Source organism: Peromyscus eremicus, chromosome 6 (genome assembly GCF_949786415.1).
Source record: "Peromyscus eremicus chromosome 6, PerEre_H2_v1, whole genome shotgun sequence".
NCBI lineage: Eukaryota > Metazoa > Chordata > Mammalia > Rodentia > Cricetidae > Peromyscus > Peromyscus eremicus.
In genome coordinates, this window is record NC_081421.1 from 51473569 (window position 1) to 51492346 (window position 18778).

The following is an 18778-nucleotide window of genomic DNA, read 5'->3' on the forward strand; positions in this document are numbered from 1 at the left end:
AAATTATTTTAGTAAAATTATTTGGCTCAATTAATACCATTAGTTTGCTGGGCAGTGGTGGCGCACACCTTTAATCCCAGCACTCGGGAGGCAGAGCCAGGCAGAGCTCTGTGAGTTCAAGGCCAGCCTGGTCTACAGAGCGAGATCCAGAACAAGCACCAAAAGTACACAGAGAAACCCTGTCTCGAAAAAAAAAAAAAACAATCCATAAAACATTAGTTTACACAACATGTGTGCTTAGGAAGGAATCATTAGTGCATAATGAAACACAGTGGTCGCTCATCTTTATTCTCTGAAGTGATGTACGGAGTTTGTAGCTTTAAGGAACAGAGAGTGCAATGACTCATAAATAGTCAGCAGTGAGTACAACTCTCCCTATTCTACTTCTCATTCTTATCCAATGGAGGGAATTCTCAGGGCTGAGGGAACCGCTTGGTGGAAAAGCACAAAAGTGAGATAAGGCAAAGGTGCTCAAGCCAGTGTCTGTTCAGCGACTGCTGACAAGCCACAAGAACAGTGTGCAGAAGCTTGCAAGCTGTCCACATAAGTGCTTCTGTGTACCTATTTAATTAAGATGTCAGCCCCGGCTTCTTTGTTCCAACACCTTTTCATTCCTTCCCTGTCTACCTATGACTGTCTACAACACACTCTAGGATGAACACATGCTGCTGCTTCATTCCGTGTCCAAGATAATTTGTGCAAATCTTAGGATACCTCATGTGCCACCACTAGTGCACTGTTATGGGTCATCATACTAGTGTCAACTTTTCCATTCACAGCTCTTTAAATTGTATAAAACAGTGATTGTACAGACTATTCAGACCACCAGATAACCTCTCCTTATAGTTGAGAGAACCTGGCCTGGCTTTTAATTAGTCTCAGCACACTCGATTCTCTTACTATTACATATGTCAGTCTTTACATATTATAACTTACACTTTCCTTTTCACTCCTAATTGTTAGGCTATTTTACATACCAATTCTTCTTACACACACACACACACACACAAACACACACACAATGCATAATATTTGTGTGTGTGTGTTTAGAAATGACTTTAATTCTCAATTTTTCTCTGTCCCTGTTCCTTTACATCTAATAATTTATAGAACTTCAACCTCAATTTTCCTTCCTCTCTCTTTCTTTCTTTCTTTCTTCCTTCCTTCCTCTCTCTTTCTTTCTCTTTTTTCTTTTCTTTCCTTCCTTTCTTTTTATTTTTTGAGTTTCCCTAACATAAACCAAGCTTTATTTTCTCTCTCCATCTATCTGCCTATCTATGCCCCCACACAGCAAATAAATTACCTTATCTTTGTTTGAGTTTTGATTCAAGTTTTCACCACTTTATGTATTTCTTTTTTATGTAGAATTTTTGTTCTGTACTATAAACTTCACAGTTTTTTTCTGGAAAGATTCAAATGGAAGGAGGTCTGATGATGAGATAACTGGAGATTACTCTCTTGTGTCATGTGTCCTCAGTATGGATGACCACCTAACATAGAGGAAATGGATCAAGGAATCCAGATCTGAGCTCTGGTTTTCCACAATTACCAGAAAATAAAGCCACCAGGATCAAAAAGAATTTAATTAAGAACTAACCCTCTAACTAGGGTAGGGATTGTATAAAAACAGAAATCAGCAAAATTTTCTACACAGCCAAGTTTTTTTACGCTTTGCAGCCCATGCATTCATGGCTACTATAGCAGAAAGGCAGCCATTTTTTTTTTCTCTAATGAATGGGTTAGTGAAGCTCTATCTCAAAGACACTTTATTTACAGAAACCTGAATCTTACACATGCTTTACACATTATGCATTTGTTATCTTCTTTCTATTTTATTTTGTTCTTTAAACAATATAAAAAAACAGTTTTAACTCCTGGTTGATAGTGAAATAGACAGTAGACTGAATGTGTTTCTAGGCCCCTTTTTTCCTGGCCCTGTCTCACAGTAATGAAAGAACATTGCACAAGAAAATAATAAGCATGCTTTCATATTATGCTTTATTTGCAAGTAAAGCTCTGCACCGTATCAGGCACATAGTAGCTACTCAATTAAAGCAGTCCAAGAACTGAAAACTAGTGGTTGGTATGAGCCTGGTGGTCAGGCTTTATAATTTTAGCTACTTTGGAGCCTGAGACAGAAGATGGAAAGTTTAGCCTCTCTGACTAAAGAAATAAACTTCTTTATTTTCTTTCTTAAAACTTTTCTTTTAACTTCATATATGTGTTTATGTGTGTATTCAGGATGTATGCCCAGGTGAGTGAAGTGTGTTACATCTACTGGAGCTGGAGTTACATGATGCTGTGGGTCACCCTACATGATCACCGACAATATTTGGAAAATATTTGCCATATTCATGGCTGCCGTCTCCCCATCCTCAGATCTAAAATTCTAAGTTCTCTGTTGGCTTTGAAAAACTGTCCTCTAAAGAAGGTGATATAAAGGGGTTAGCTTTAAGTATGATGAACTTAGCAGGGGAAGGTGAAGTAGAAGAAGCATGGAGGTCCTTGTGTTCACAGATAAGTACTAAGTGAGCCAGAAGTGTTAAACACAAGGGATCTCTCTTCCAAGAGAGAGATGTATACTGTTTTCCACCTAGAAGGCTGGGAACAGACATGATTAATAAATAGCCCGGTGGCTTTTGCACTATCTGTGTGGCCAGAATACATTGATTCCCCAGACCCTTATCTTGAGCTTGTTTGTCTCAATCAATCTGTAGTTCTATCCTTCCTCCCACAGATCCTTATCATTAGCTTGTTTAATCTGAGACTGTTTTTCTTTTAGTTAATCTATAGAAATTACCATTATGGAATATGTCACTCGTACTTTATGAAGAGTTTCCATGTAGTCATGTTTTAAGCTTGTTGTGCACATGGGATTGAGTTAATTATCACTAGACAAATTTTACCAAATTGTTCTGTGCTTTAAAAAGCCTAAAATAAACAACCCTGGGTTGCACTGTCAAAGTTTGAACCATCACTAGCTACAGAGTCCTGCTGAACCAAACTACTTTAACGCCTGTGGATCATTTTTCTACTGGCCTTGGTTGTTGCAGAGACTCCCTTCATTAAGAAAAAAAGAATTATAATTCTATAATGTTCTCAAAAGATTTGAATAAAATAAAATGCATGTTTAGAGTGGAAAAGCAAATTGATTTAATTAGGTGGTTCATAATTTGCAATTTAACTTTGAGGAGGTAATGCATTGTTAGCATTACTGAAAACAGGGAAGTGTAGGCAAGTATCCTAAGATCAGAGAGAGGGGAAAAAAGACTCCAGGGGCCTGGACATGTACCACAATTGGTATAGTGCTTCACTTTTAACCATGACTCCCGAGCTTCAGTCTTGAGCACTGCATACCAAGCACAGTGACTCATGGATACACTGACAGGAGATAGAGGCAGGAAGAATAGGAGTTCAAAGCCATCTTTGGCTACATATGGAGGTGAAGTCCACCTTGGGATATATAATATCTTGTCTCAAAAAAATCACTCATAGGAAGGAAGGAAACAAAGAAGGAAGTACAAAGGAAGACAAACTATTAGCAGAAACTTGTTGAGTGATGAAAACATGGGAGTACTTAATGCAAATGAAAAAATAAAATTGTCTTTCCCAAGGACATAATGCAAGATTCGCTGAAGGTAGGAGTATGAAGAATAAGAGGGAAGACAGTAAAGTAGATATTTGAGGCCAAATTGTTGTAATGGGTAATCAATATAAAAAAATATAATGATGAATTCCCAATTTTAAACAAGTGGATGTAATTTCCAGTTTGACTTATTAAGGTCCTGCAAAGAAGGTACCAACAGCGCTATTAAACTACAAAATTATAACTTCTAATATAGCCAGCATAAATCTCATAGACCATTAATGTTTTGGGATAACGTAACAAATATACATGAAATACAGGGTTTAATATGGAAATGACCCAACCAGAATAAGTTCTAATTTTGAGCTAGAATCATATTTTTCTTTCTAACTCTTATCCTATTAGCACATATTATTTAAATGCTGTTTTTATTGTTGGTATTTTTGTTTTTTCCCATTAAATGCTTAATACATGTGAATAATATCTCTATAATTGCCACCCACATATATAAGTACTAATATGTCTAATCTGAAGAAGGGTAGCATTATCATTAATTGGAACCTAAAAGACTTTAATCAGAAATAATGACATATACAAAGTAAAGGAAACTCAAGGTTTCTGAGAGGAAGATCCTAATGGCTTTTTGAAAATGATGACAAGTCTGACCAGGGGTGCCTTTTGGGAATGGCATAAAAATTGAAAATCATTCCCAAGTTGAGCAATTTAGTTTTACTGTTGAATCGTTCTGAAGCACCAATACTGTGGAAATTGCTCCTGGTCTGGCAGTTGTTTGCCTGACAGCTATGTGTCAGGTCGTTCACATTGTATTACTACTGCAGATTTAGTGGGAAGATTTTACACAAGAGCAACACATTTGTAAACAATTTCCTTATATTCAGGGCCTTTCATCAGATATCAACCTTAGGTCTAGCTTCTCTCCCAGCACTTTGTACCTCCATAAATATTTTATCTGGTGTTTATCTCTCAAAAACATAGGGTCTTGTCAGTGACACTCAGTACAGTTCTGAAGAAAAGTTACCCAAGTGTTTCATGGGAACTGATGAGTGAAATTTCAAAACTACACTCTGTTTTAAATAGGTTCTGCCTCCAGCTTGGCGTGACCTCTTCAAACTGCCATGGCACTCTCCATGGCCTCACTGCTAATCAGCCATTGTGCTGCAAGTTATTAAACAACATTCATTTCCTAACCCAGAGCTATCTGTGTCATTCAAAACTGACTGCTTGGATTGTAGGTATTTACAGGTTATTCTGTGAAGAATAGAATGCCTTAAAGAATAGGGAACTGGGATGTTCCTGAACCTTACAAACTGAATTGATTTCAGCTGGCAGATGCTCTATGTCCTGCTTGAGTTACACCTGATGTTGCATAATGTAAACTGTAAACCACAAATACCTCATTACGAAGTGCTCTTTTGTTTCATTGTATTGCAGATTTTAAGACAAACTTGCAAACTACCTGCAATGGCTATGATACCTGAGATATAGTGTATTATTGGATATTAATGTAATCAGTCATGTCTGATGTGGATATTATCATTGGTTTTGCTAAATCCTTTTAAACAAGGACATTAAATGGAACATCCAAGGAACACTGTTTTGTATGAATTAGAGAAGAAAGTAGGTACTCTAAATTAGTTTGGGATTTGATAGTCTACAAATACTGTGTGCAAGAGTGTACAAATAAAAGAAAGTTGACATTAGCTAGCAATTGTCAGTCCTAAATAAAAACCCATGTAAATCTCTGCAATGGTCATTCATCAGATTTTTGTGCATGTATGTACACTCAGAACTCTAGTACACTGAGGCAGCTGCTGGCATTTTGTCATGTTTTCTTGGTGATTTTGTAGGTCTCTAACAGTGGAGGTGGGTGTGTCTCTTACTCCTTTACCAGCTCTTGGAACTCTTTTCCTCCTATTGTTTTGTGTTGTCCAGCCTCGACATGAGGGCTTTTGCCTTATCCTATTGTATCTGGTTTTGTCCTGTTTGGCTGTCATCTCCTAGGGGCCTACTCTTTTCTGAAGAGGATAAGCAGGAGGAGTGGATCTGAGAGAGAGGGGAGGTGTTGGGAGCTAGGAGGAGTGGAGGGAGGTGAACCTGTGACTGGGATGTATTGCTTGAGAGAAAAATCATTTTCAATTTAAAAAAGGGGGAAAAAGAAGATAGAGAAACTGAATATATCTTTGCATGAGGTTTGTTCTCTTAAAGATACTTGACACTGGGAGGTCTTAGAAGAAATTAGATTTATTATGTTTTTGTTAAACATTGAGTGAATAAACAAACAATAAAAATGAAAAGGGTTTACATTTCACTAGAAAAATCAGTAACTGGATATCAAGTCCAAAGGATACTTCATTACATTCACAGAAAGGCAAGCCCATTGACTTTGTCCAAAATTGAGTGGAGGCTCAGCTCAAGCTGGATTATAGAAGGGTTTTTTGGCAGTTAGATAAAAGCCAGCATTCCTCAGGAATTGTGAAGTGGGTTTCTGTCTGCTGAAAGAAGTCATTCTCCTTACCTCTGGCAGAGGGACATATTGCTTTATTGACATATGCCTATGACACCTTTCAACATATCAAAGTTGATGCTAACCTCCAGGCCTCTTCAGCCCTTATTCACACATAGAGATTACTGTAATTCACAGGATTCCATCAACACATATACCCTTCTTTAATTCCCTGTGTAATGGTAAGGTTTTCCCCATGCCTTGGCTATTCTCACTATTTTCTTTCTTCTTATTCTCTATGATTCTCACTACCTAGGCCTGGCCCTGTCCAACCTGATTCTTTTTCTCTATGTTCCAGACTCTTCTACATGCCACTGGATATTTTCTCTCTCTTATCCACAATAAAAACCTTCCTCATCATCATGGGAAATCATCTCAGTGGTTTTTTTTCTGCTCCTCCACTTAATCTTGGGATCTGGAATCTTATTTATATTGCTTTCTATACATCTGCAATGAACTTAAATTTTCTCTGCATTCCGTTGGCACTTTTCTTATTTAAATATTCAACATTTAATGTTGAGCATATTAAAATCACTAAATATTAATTTTACTCAAGATACTTCATTACCATGTTATAATAGAGGATGTAAATTTGTTTTTCTGTTTCCTAAACTAAAGGATGAAGTCTGTCCCAAAGATGAAGAGGATGAAGTGCAGAGATGTGTGTGGGCTTCTGCTGTTAATGTCAAAGACAAGTTCATTTATGTTGCTCAGCCAACTTTGGATAGAATCTTAATTGTTGATGTGCAGTCCCAAAAAGTTGTTCAGGTATGATTGATGGCTACTTTTGAAAATGAAACTTAAAAGAAATATTTGCATTCATCTTAGAGTCTCTACCACCTAACTGGTCTACTGCCATTGAATTATTAAAATGTCTTTCATTACTTGGAACACTAAAAGTATTTATGTCTTCTAAGAGTTTTCTTCTAACTCTTCTCTTTCCATGTAGTGAATTAAGGGAAATTTTTTCAACATCTTTTATTTTATAATGTTTGAATTTTGGACTCATACATAATATTAACATGATTAATTGCCTTTTTATTTTCTTATTCTAATTCCACACAGGAAAATCATGTTTGGTAGCCAACTGAGATATCTCTAGTTATTATCTTAACAAAAGCTGAGACAATATTCAAATTCACAAGTTAGTAAAAAATATTAAATTGCCAAAAATAATAAAACAGGTCCATAGGTCAATGATACAGAAGCCAACATTTAATAGACCCTGCCATGATGATGGAATCACAATATGTTTAGTTCATGTTTCCAATATGAATCACCATGATTGAGCTTTTATTCATTCTGAGACTATGCTATGAGGCAATTTGCTCAAATTTAAACATAAAATAACACATGGAAGTTATTATATCTTGAATATCTGTGTTCAAAATTTACACCTGAACAGTTAAGGTCTTTGGCCTCAGTACAGAAAAATAAATAAACTCAAACTAACTAGTATTATGAGATACACATTCCTCTGAAATGGGCATAATCATTGTTTATACTTTATAGTAACATTGAAGCTCAAATAAATTCATTCAGGATAAGCATTTACAGCAGACCATGGCATATGAAGAGCCACATAGATCTATTATCTATCTACTATCAACGTGCCTTAGACAAAATGGAGCCAAACCACCACTAATATGTATAGATAAGCTTTATAGTCAATATTGCTATGAAATTAACCCACACATCTTGATTCCTATCTAAAGGAATAAAAATTGCTAAGAAGTACAAAGATTTAAAAGTAATTGTGTTATTAAAATCCCACATGAATTCATCCATCCGTCCAGCCAGTCAGCCAATCATTCCTCTATTCATGTTATATTCATGGATTGATTGCTATTATAAGATGTATTGGCTTTAAATAAATGAATGGAATTGGTTTTAATACAAGGATCTGCTGCCTGCCAGAATCTAAGTTCTTCACTGACATTTAGTCTGATGGTTTAGATTCTGATGTGAGAATGGATAGTGAAATCTTGAACAAAATCATGAATAGGTATTCTACTAGAAAATTCTAAGGCTTCCAGGCTCACATATTTATCATGGCTCTCCAATTTAATGGTCCCTTACCTATTATGAGAACAAATAGCTTGTATGTTACAGTTCATTTGCATGTGATTTCGAGGCTGTTGAATTTTGACAAGAGTAGTTTTATTTTGATTTACTCTGAGATAGGACAGTAAATTAGAAGCATTTGGTCTGAAATGATCAGGACTCTTTGCCAAAATTTTAAAATTAGATGCATGATCTGAGACTAATCAAGTTGGTCTTTAAATTCAATTTTAAGTAGAGACTGATACTTACTGAATATATATTTCCTACTAGATATTCGAAAGTAGAAAAAGCCAACATCACTTATTATTCATACAATTTTGCCTTCAGACAATGATGTCAAATTAAAAATTAATAGAAATAATGGATAATAAAATGGCCAAATGCTATGCAATGATCACACAAATCATTATTTTCTAAGTCCTTGTTACATCTATAAAATGCAAGGAAATTGTAAGAACTCATGCAATTCTAAAACAGAGAAAGTAGATTCTGACACAACTCTGTGAAGGGTTTTCACCTCAAGTTCGACACCTAGATTCGAGAATTATATGTGAGTCCAGATGGATTCTTATGGATATGATGTTGAAATAATGCTATTATTATTACCCCTTCATAATAATCTTACCCAAATATGTAATTGCATATATTTTGCCACCATTTTATCCAGATTTTGGACATTATATGCATGGAAATGGATAGTAGGTATTATTTTATTCTATCTCCTAAGACTGGTAATTATTACTGCAGCAGAGTTTTATTTCTGTGTAGATTTTGTTTGTATTATTATTTTGCTGTAAGAAATTGACTACAACTAATTATTCATAATTATGGAGTATGTACTTATATTTTCACCAATGTAAAATCAAGTATAACCTCTAAATCTTCAATCAAGGCATTTTGTAGTTTTCTGTAGGATCAGACTTGCAGAGACATTGTCACTGGATATGCATGCTTTCAGTTCACAATTTAATAATTTTTTTCACATACAAAAATTTTTTAGAATGATCCTAAGCCTCAAATAAAGGGCTCTGATGTGCCTAGAGGTAAACTATTTCTAAAGATGAATCATAGTGTACTTGTCCTCAGTTTTAGCAAATGAGCAATATATGTTAAGTAACTTAATTTCAAACACACACACACACACACACACACACACACACACACACACACAAGGGTTTGATCAAGTGGCTAAAATATTACAGCCAGAACCATTAGCACCTGGTCTTCTAATTCCTATAAAACAATAATATTTAATAATTTAATGTTAGTGATAATATGACAGTAATTTTCACAAATAATTAAAAAAAGTACTGTTTGTACATATCAGACAATGCTGTAACTATTTAAAATTAAAGAACAATTAAAGCATAATCAAATTTGACAAATATAAATAATGCCACTAGCTATATATTTGTTTGATGTACTTTGGTGAGTGTGATATATCAAATTACATATGTGTATATACAACTGTATATACATAATCATATATACAACTATCTTATATACATATATGTGTAATTAAAAATATACCAACCTGCATGCAGTATACAAAGTTAAATATGAAAAGCAACATTGTTTTTAAGTTTGTGGGCATGTGTTTAATTTTAATGGGCAAATTTTGGAAACATACAGTTAAACAATTTTAAAATAGCATGTATTTGTATTAGTGGTTAATATCTATGAAAACAAATTTAAAAATTCTAATTAACACAATGATGACTATGCTAGTAAAATTAGAAAAACATTTCTTTGGTGGTATTATTTCTCATAATTATGTATTAATGTGAGATTTTAAAACTGGGAATAACTTCTTTTAGGTATTAAATTTTTTTGCATTGCAATCAACTTTGAAATTAAAAATGCTACAGTAAGTGTAACCTAAAATTTAACCAGATTGAAATAAACATTAAAATAATGCTAAATAACATTTTAAATAAGGGCAATAGGACTTTAAGCAAAATTAAAATACAAAAGCAGTTCTGAATTAATAATAGTGCAGGCACACTATCCAACAGCAAGGCAATACTGGTGTGGAGAAGCAGGTAAATCACTGTGTGTGGAGGAAGTGAATGGACCTGAGGGTTTCTTCAGACATATACAAGAGGCGAGTGAAGCCACATCCCTGAAAGACTGAGCAGGAGAAATCAAATCTTTGGGTACTATTGAAATCCACTGGAAACATTTCAAAACCACGGCCCACTTTGATTTCTTTGTCTGTTTTGCAGAAATTCATATTTTACCACTAAATGAACTAAAATTGAAATTGAAACTGAAATTGTTTATATTCAGAGTGAGAAAACTTACTTAAACATTAAATTTCATGTGCTAATGAACAAAGGAATGGTTATATCCATGATATATTGAAATTTAACTGTCAACAGAATATTCCTTCTGTTTAAGGTTTAATTGTAATAAAATGTAACCTTGCATGAGTCAAAGCTGCCAAACTTAAGTTTGATCACCAGAACTGACTGGTAGAAGGACAGTATGTAGTGTGTACTCCACAAATTTGTCCTCCTACCTCCGCATGTGAGACACAGGGTGCATGCATCCACACACAAATACACACATTATATAAAAGGTTAACATTTCTGCACACTATGGTTAGTCATTGGTAAGTATAACATGTTTGGAAATACCATTCCTGAACTTTAAAAAGTGAAAATGGTTGAGAGTGATGAAAAGAAAGAAAATAGATGAAGGACACATCAATATAACCTCTAGGACCCAAGAGACACTACAATTCTGATAGATATATATTGACTGTGAAAATTCCAAAAGCAAAAGCTGCAAAAATGAAATGTTAGAACATTCAGAAAATTAGTGGGTCAACACATTTATAGTCAAGGAAAGCTACCTGGACAAATACCCAGGAGTTTATTAATCTCCAAGGAAGATTCAAATTGGCTAACACCATGCTGTCTTGTGCAATTCTGTATGGATCTTAGAAGCAGTAAGAGGAATACAGACAGAGGCTCCCTAACCAGTCAGTGTCAGTTAAGAAGTATCTCATCAGAATGTGTCAAAGTGATAGGGAAGTATTAAAAGTATTAAAGGAGAGCAAAAGCAGGCTCACCTGCTGTACAAGTATCAGGACTTGAATTTGAATATCCAGCATCTACATAAAAATAAAAAAGCTGAACTTGGCTAGTGTTGGAAGAGAAGATGTGGAGGGAGATATATTCCTAGAGCTCCCTAGCCAGACAGCCTAGCTAAATGGCAAGTTTCATGTTTAGTAACAGAACCTGTCTGGAGTGAATAGACTGAGAGTGTTAGGGAAAGACACTCAATGTTCTCCTCCAGCCTCTACATGCATGCACGTAAGTGTTCCCCCGAACACATGTATGTACAAACATATGTACACACACTAAAAATTTAACTAATAAATCTTTAAGAAGAGAAAATAGATGCTACACATGAGGGAAGGGAGAATGGAAAGAAAGGAGCAACTCATGAAGAATAATACTATATCCAGGAAAAAATTGTCTTCTAAAAATGAGAGAAAATTTAAGGCTTTCCTACATAAGCAAAAGCCCATTGTGTTCATTATCCCTGGTGTTGACGTTCTGAAATTCCACTGAAAATGCTGGTGAAATGAAGACACATTCACTGGACAGACTAAATAAAGAATCATTTTAATATAGGTAAATTCATGGGCAATAACAAGAACTAGTGATTATACTTTTTCCATAGTTAATTTTGAGCTTCCTATATAATTTTGAAGCAATATAAATGAAAAGTTATGCATTTAAAAGCCACTGTGCTTTAAGGCCAATAGGTTACCATCCATTTCTAAAAATACTCCGTCGTCTTTTTATATCATTTAAGAGAATGAGAGCAATTAAAATATTTCATCAGTGACTCTTAATCACAAAGAAGTTTAAAAAAAGAAATGTAAGGAGCAGACTGAAGTAAACGAAATAGTGAATACTAAGTAAAGTCACATGTTGAAACTAAAATTCAGCCTTCTTAAAGATAAGCAGCATTTCTCCAAACTTAATCTGCTGGACAAAGAAAAAGGCAAAAGTCTCAAATTACTAAGATTGTACAGTAGTGAATAATCTAAAAATTTAAAAGAGTTTGATTGGCAAAGAATCAAATGATAAAACAGCTAATACAAACAAATGAGGTGAAAATATATATAAAGAAAACTATATCATATTGTTATAAGTAATTAAATAAATGGAAATATATCTAATGCCCATGATTTGGGATACATCATATTTATTAGATGTTAATCATAACTATAGTGGTCTATGGGTTCAAAGCAAAATCTGAACAGAAAGAGATAAAAGAGGTAGAAAGGTACATCCTGAATATTGTACTGCACCCAAAGGAGCCATATCAATGTCAATAAAAGAGAATACAATTGGAGGACCTTTATTTTCTTATTTATAAACTTTACAGAAAGCAATCATAATAAAAAATAATACTCAGAAAGAGACATACAGATCAATGAAGTAGAATACAAATTCAAAAAATTCCTAAATATATGCAAAAATTATTTTTGAAATATTGTATCAGAAGAACTACTTAGTGAAGATATCTTAAGCTTTTACTAAAGTGGATATGCATACAAGAAAGAATGAAGCTGTATCCTTATCCAACACCACAGACAATATTATCTTAAAAATGGAAGACAAACATAAAGTATAAACTTCTAGAAGAAACCAAACACAAAGCTACAGTACACTAGATTGGCCAATGCCATCTTGGATAAGAAACCAAAGCAGTAGGTAATTAAAAAAATAGTAGACACAATGGACAGCATAAACATATGTAAAGATTTCCCAGCACATGACATAAAATAAACAGACTGTTTATATTTCTAACAGGGATTGACATCTCGAACCTACAGAAAATTTCCAAACAAAAAAATAGGCAAATAGACTTGACCAAATGCAAGGATTTGAATACATATTTCCTTATAGAATGTATGTAAGCAGCCAGTATGCACAGAAAAGGATGATCCTTATTTGAAATTAAAAACAAAAAATGAAAATGAAATCTACAGTAAGATTCAATTCACACTTATCATTAAACCAAGCAGAATATGTTGACAAGAATGTGCCAACCTTTTGGACAATGTAACTAGGGTTGTACACAGAGGAGCTACCAGGGAATGCAGTACCATGACTTGTCAAAATTAAAATGGCCTCACTATGTGGCATAGCAAAGGAATGTCTGTATATATCCATACAGTACGGAAAGTGAGAGAAGGGTTCAATACTGATGCCCTTCAGTGAATGAATGCATAAAGAAGATGTGGCGTATGATATAATGGAGTATGTATTCATTCATTAAAAAGTGGTATTCTGTCACTGCCTAGCAAGGCTGGAATTGTAAGCTACTGACATCTATTCAGCACCTATGCAGGTCTGGGGAATCCCAACTCCAACTTCCTTGTTTGTGTAACAGGATACATGCTTAACCACTGAGCCACATCCATGCCCCACCCCCTTTTTAGGATATATATTTTACTCTTTCTAGTATGTATTAAGGCCTGTTTTCTCCAAATAACCTCAAAATTACCCCCACCTTGATTTTCCTCTAGAAGGAGAGATGGAACTTGGGGCCTTGAGTTTAGTAGGCAAGTACTGCCTGAATAAGTTAAATCCTCACCATCTCAGTTCAAAGACAAGCTACTAGAATACATGTATTTCTTTATTAAAAAAATAACAAGGTTAGGTAATTTTGAATTAATTTAAACACTCTGTTCACTCTTCACATATAATTTTAGCTCATTCATTTCTTCTGATAATGAGTTTCCTAATCCTATTACCTGCTGTGTGAAATAATCTATCTTTATATTTGTCTTAAATTACCTTAGCAGGGTATTAACTTGACTGTTGAAAACATACATGCTTAAAAACAAACTGTGTATACCGTGGAGATTTGATTCCCAGTAACTTTTATGGTGTTTAATCCCCCCATGATTTTTCCTAAATTAAAAAAAAAAATCTGAAAAGACTGATTTCATAGATTTAAAGTACTATGCTGATGAAGCAATAATCTATTTAGCTCAAATTTAAAGACAACATTCCTACCCATTAAAATTTAAATAAAATATGTTATTTCTATTTAAAACTTCATCCAAAGACAGTGCACATAAAGTTTATTGTGAATGGTAAAGTATAGAGAAAATATTAGAAAACATTTCCTTGTGGTTTGACCACAATTAAGCTCTAACTTGAAACCTGCTTTTTCCCAGATTCAAATGCTTTATCCTTCCTGCCTGTATCCTTGTCTTTTTCTATCCCTTATATAGTATACTAAGACAAAAATAGTATCCATAATAAAAATTAGTTGTCTTCTAAACACTAGAGAAAATACTATGGAATTGTTTATATGCTTTGTAAACGGAACAATGCAGTCCAGAAGCAAATGCATTGTTCTTGGAATTAGCAAGAGCAAAGCCAATAGATTTAATTAAATGTGTCCTTCAAGGTTTCTGCTTTGATTCAAGTACATCACAGTAACTTATATAGGGCTGGAGTTGACACAAGGCCTTGGCCAACCTATGTTTCTCTGCTCCAGAGATACATATCCAGGCCTTGTTCTTGAGATGAGAATAGGTATGTGGCTTAAAACATACAGGAACTGGTGATCCTACTGTGAACTACCCAGGAGTGCTGGGATTGTTTTTTGTTGTTGTTGTTGTTGTTTTGTTTTGTTTTTTTTTTTCAAATTTTAGCTGTATTGCTACACATTAGTTTTAGAAAAGTGACTAGTTTTTCCAGCTTAGGTCTGAATTTGATGACAATCCAGAAACTATTGTATATGTGTTTTCTGTAGATCCATCCACATCATTTTTGTCTGCATCCAAAAGTATAAGGTGACAATAATTTAACAGTTTCCCTAAACTTGGTATTGTTTTAAATGTCAAATTGTTTCAATTATTTCCTAGAGTGACATACAGATTATGTTTCGCTTTATAGCTGATTAACTGGTAAACAACTGACCTCATTTCATTTTCTATGGAACAAGATTCTGTTCTGCCTGGGTGCAGAAGAGGCTTAGTGTGACACCTCAGGAGTATTCTTGGGATCATCAGCAGTCTCCTCCAGCCATTAGCACATTATCTTGGGAATCTACATCATTAGTTTAAATTAGGTTCACTTAATTAGCCAGCTGGTACTCTCCTTGTCAGAGTGGTAAACAAGCTGTGCTCCACTGTTCCCGCATGTCAAGTTTCAGCCCTTCTTCTGTGCCTTGCTGCTATTGCCATTGTTCCTCCTTAACAAACTGAACCATCTTCACAGACTCTGATGCACCTTGTCCATAAGACGTGCACTGTACAATTAGGTTCTTTTTTATTTATTGTACTTGCCCAAGAATGACTGATGACTCAATACACCACCTATGCATATGAACATTATTTTCAATAGGTCAACATAGACATAAATACATATAAAAATTAAATTAAATCTGAAAGCACATATGAAGTTTGGCTCTCAACACTGTTTTTTATAATATTACAGAAAGAATGATTCTGTTAATGGCTGTATAAAGCTGTAGTGTATCAAATGAAATCTTTTGTTTTACTGTCGCATATTCGATATATTTTCAATGATTTTCACAAAACAAGTAGGAGATGAATTGAGCTCACCACTAAACAATAGCACTGAGCATAGTACTTACATTAAAAATCATTCTGGAGGCTGTACATGTAGGACAATAACATGCTTGGTATTTGAAAAGTATTTCAGTAAAGGTTAATATTTTAACAGATCTTAAGAGAATGTGTCGTAGTAGAATTGGTATAGGATACGACAAAGCTGACAAATAGCTGTGCATAAAATTATAGCTTATTGTCCAGAAGAAAAAAATTAACCAACAATATCATAGCAAGAATAATTCACTAAGTCAACTGTGATTGTTTCCCTCATTTTTGTTAAAAGAGGGGTTTTCTTCAGAATTGCTCGAAAGGCCTGTTTCTGGAGGCTTCTGGTGGGAGAGTCTGAAAACAGATTTTTTTTCTGGAAAAAAATACTATCTATCGGCTAATATATACTATGCCAAAGCACAAAGTAAAATTCAACACAGGCTGAACCTGGAAGAGACATAAGCACATACCAGTACACCACATTCCAGGCATACGTTCCAAATCTCTGTCTTTTAACAAATACCATTTTCATGGAATAAGAAGAGGTAGTTGAACTTAGAAACAAATAAACACAGAGAAAAGTAGTGTGTGCAGCTATGCATATCAACTCTGTGGCCCTCCAGCCCTATGGAGTTCTTCAGTCCCAAATAGGCATGAACTTGGCCCAACCTATTTGGAAATGCCATCATGTCATAATGTCAAACAGTTGGACACTCCAGGTGGTATCCACTGCACTGAACTCCTGTTTGAGCTAACAGATGAAAAGCCATGGAGAGATGACCCCAGCACATTTGTTTATACTTGTTTATATCTTATGATGGAATAATCACATTACACTTTAAAATCATTTCCTATAATGACTGATAATGGAAGCTAAGAATGGAACCCACCCCCACAGAAGTCCATTAGGATAGTCAAAATTTAAAGGCTCTAGTTACTTATAAGTACTCATAAAAAACATGTGAATAGTATAATAGTTGCTGGCAAATAGAACAATATTAATTTTCTTAATAACAGAAATTAACTTTAGCATGCTGTATAATTTTGCAGCTTGTTTATTCTCACAGGAAGGCTGGGAGTCATTCCTACAAAATGTTCAGATATTCTTAAATTATGTTATGCATCACAGGCTCACAGGTTTATTCTTGGTAAATAAATAATATATTTACTAAGTACTACTTTTCTACTTTTGAAAAGCAGATATCCCAGTTTTCTGATCATTTAAATTTTAAAAGTATAATGACAGAAGTTTTGTAAAGATTCAACACATGAGATTTATTCCTTCTGGAATGGATGGTGAGAACTGGGAGTAGATGAGTTTTCACTGACAGCCTGTGTACAGGAGCCTCCCAAGGAGGTAATCATGTACAAACATGTCAAGTCATTCTAAGTCCATATGAATTATTCTAAGTCCATATGAATCCCTATATTCTGTAAATTCTTTAAAGACAGAGACTGTGCTCCTTAATTTTCTTCAGTATCTTCATTTGATTACTGAAACATTGTAATGTTAATAATACAATCATGAAAATAACTCAACATGTATTAGTGTGCACCCATCTACAATGTAGAAGCAAAGGCTCCTTGAAGAGCATGCTAAATAAGCATCTACCATTGATTGAGCTGCAATGCAGCCTACTTCTTGTAATAGCTGCAGTAATAGTTCAGTAGTGCTTAATATTCACCAGACATAGACATTCATTGCTTATCCTAACAGTCACAAGAATTTTTGAAAATAGGTATTTTTAGTTCTTTATAAGAAAAATAAGCTTAATGTCTTTGTAAGGTTTTGCTATTGTATTGCATCAAGGGTTTTAGAATGAGTGTTCATGAACATAAGATATCCTGTGCCTCTCTGGCTCTGCACTGTGGACTATACTTCTTCTACACACACATACAGATACAGATGTTGGAGCCTCCTTGAGTTTTTAGCCATCTTCCAAAGGAGAACAGTGTCTACCAAATCTTCATATATATGAGGTATAAATTTGAGGATCTAGACAGAGCATCTTTTGTGCTCATAGAGACACCCCAATGGGAAGTAGTGCAGTACCTGGTAGATAGGGTGGATGGCCTCTGATGTGACAGCCACAGTTTTCATAGCCCTGTGTATGGCCGTGCATCCATGTAGGATATTAGCTAGGAAAAGCCTTGTAAAAGCAAAAGCAGTGTCTAAGCTGTATCAGAGTGGGAATTCCCATTAAAACTCTTCTTGATCCTAAACAATCATTTAGAAACCTTTATCATGTGTCCTACTGTATTCTTAAAAGTAAAATATCAAAAATGTTTTCCTGGTTGTTGCTGTTGTTTACACTGAGATATTTCTTCAGAATCTGGTGACCCGATGATCATTCTATTTTAGACAGCATGCAAACTAGGCTGTAATAACCACATACAAATCAAGTTTACAATATAAAAGAGAAGATGTGAAAGCCAAAGAAATCCTTTGTCACCACTTCACTGATAGGAGGCAGTTCTTTCGTTGCTCACAAGTTATTGATTAATGCATGTGAAAATTTCAGTGCAACATCTGACACAGATACAAAAACAGTTATGTAAATACAATCATAGCCATTCCTTAAGTAATAGAACTAGTTCATTACTTTTATAATGCCAAGTCTAGTCGGGTCTTTCTATGTATTTATGCAGCATAAATTGAAGTTCATTAATGAAAATTCAGGCTTCTTTTTCTCCTACTACCTCAACTATTGTCTGTTCCTATTTGATCTTACTTTTTCATCAACTCAAAATGCCTTAGAAACATAGAGCAACATCCTCTCAAGATAGCATTCAAAGCAGGAAGGGCATGGAAAATGAGACGAGGAGGATGTTCTGTGGCTGTCTTGGTTTGGGAAGTACAGTATCATTCTCAAAAAATTGTGGAGCGACTTAGTGGTTACAATGCAGAGACTAGAGCATCCCCTGGGATTCTGGGAAGCTTAGTATCTGTCACAGCAAAGGATTACTTCTCAGTGGTGTTAGTGGCAATGTACCCACA

The 18778-nt window shown here is 34.7% G+C and overlaps 1 protein-coding gene across 3 annotated transcripts in view; it reads left to right on the top strand.

Annotated features, from left to right (window-relative positions):
• The window catches only part of Fstl5 (follistatin like 5), a 496179-nt gene that overhangs the window by 424360 nt on the left and 53041 nt on the right, over positions 1 to 18778 (top strand). For all 3 annotated transcript variants that reach the window (XM_059264740.1, XM_059264741.1, XM_059264742.1), the window contains one exon: positions 6729 to 6878. In XM_059264740.1, coding sequence (XP_059120723.1) covers positions 6729 to 6878 — 150 coding nt within the window. The remainder of the gene's footprint in view (positions 1 to 6728; positions 6879 to 18778) is intronic.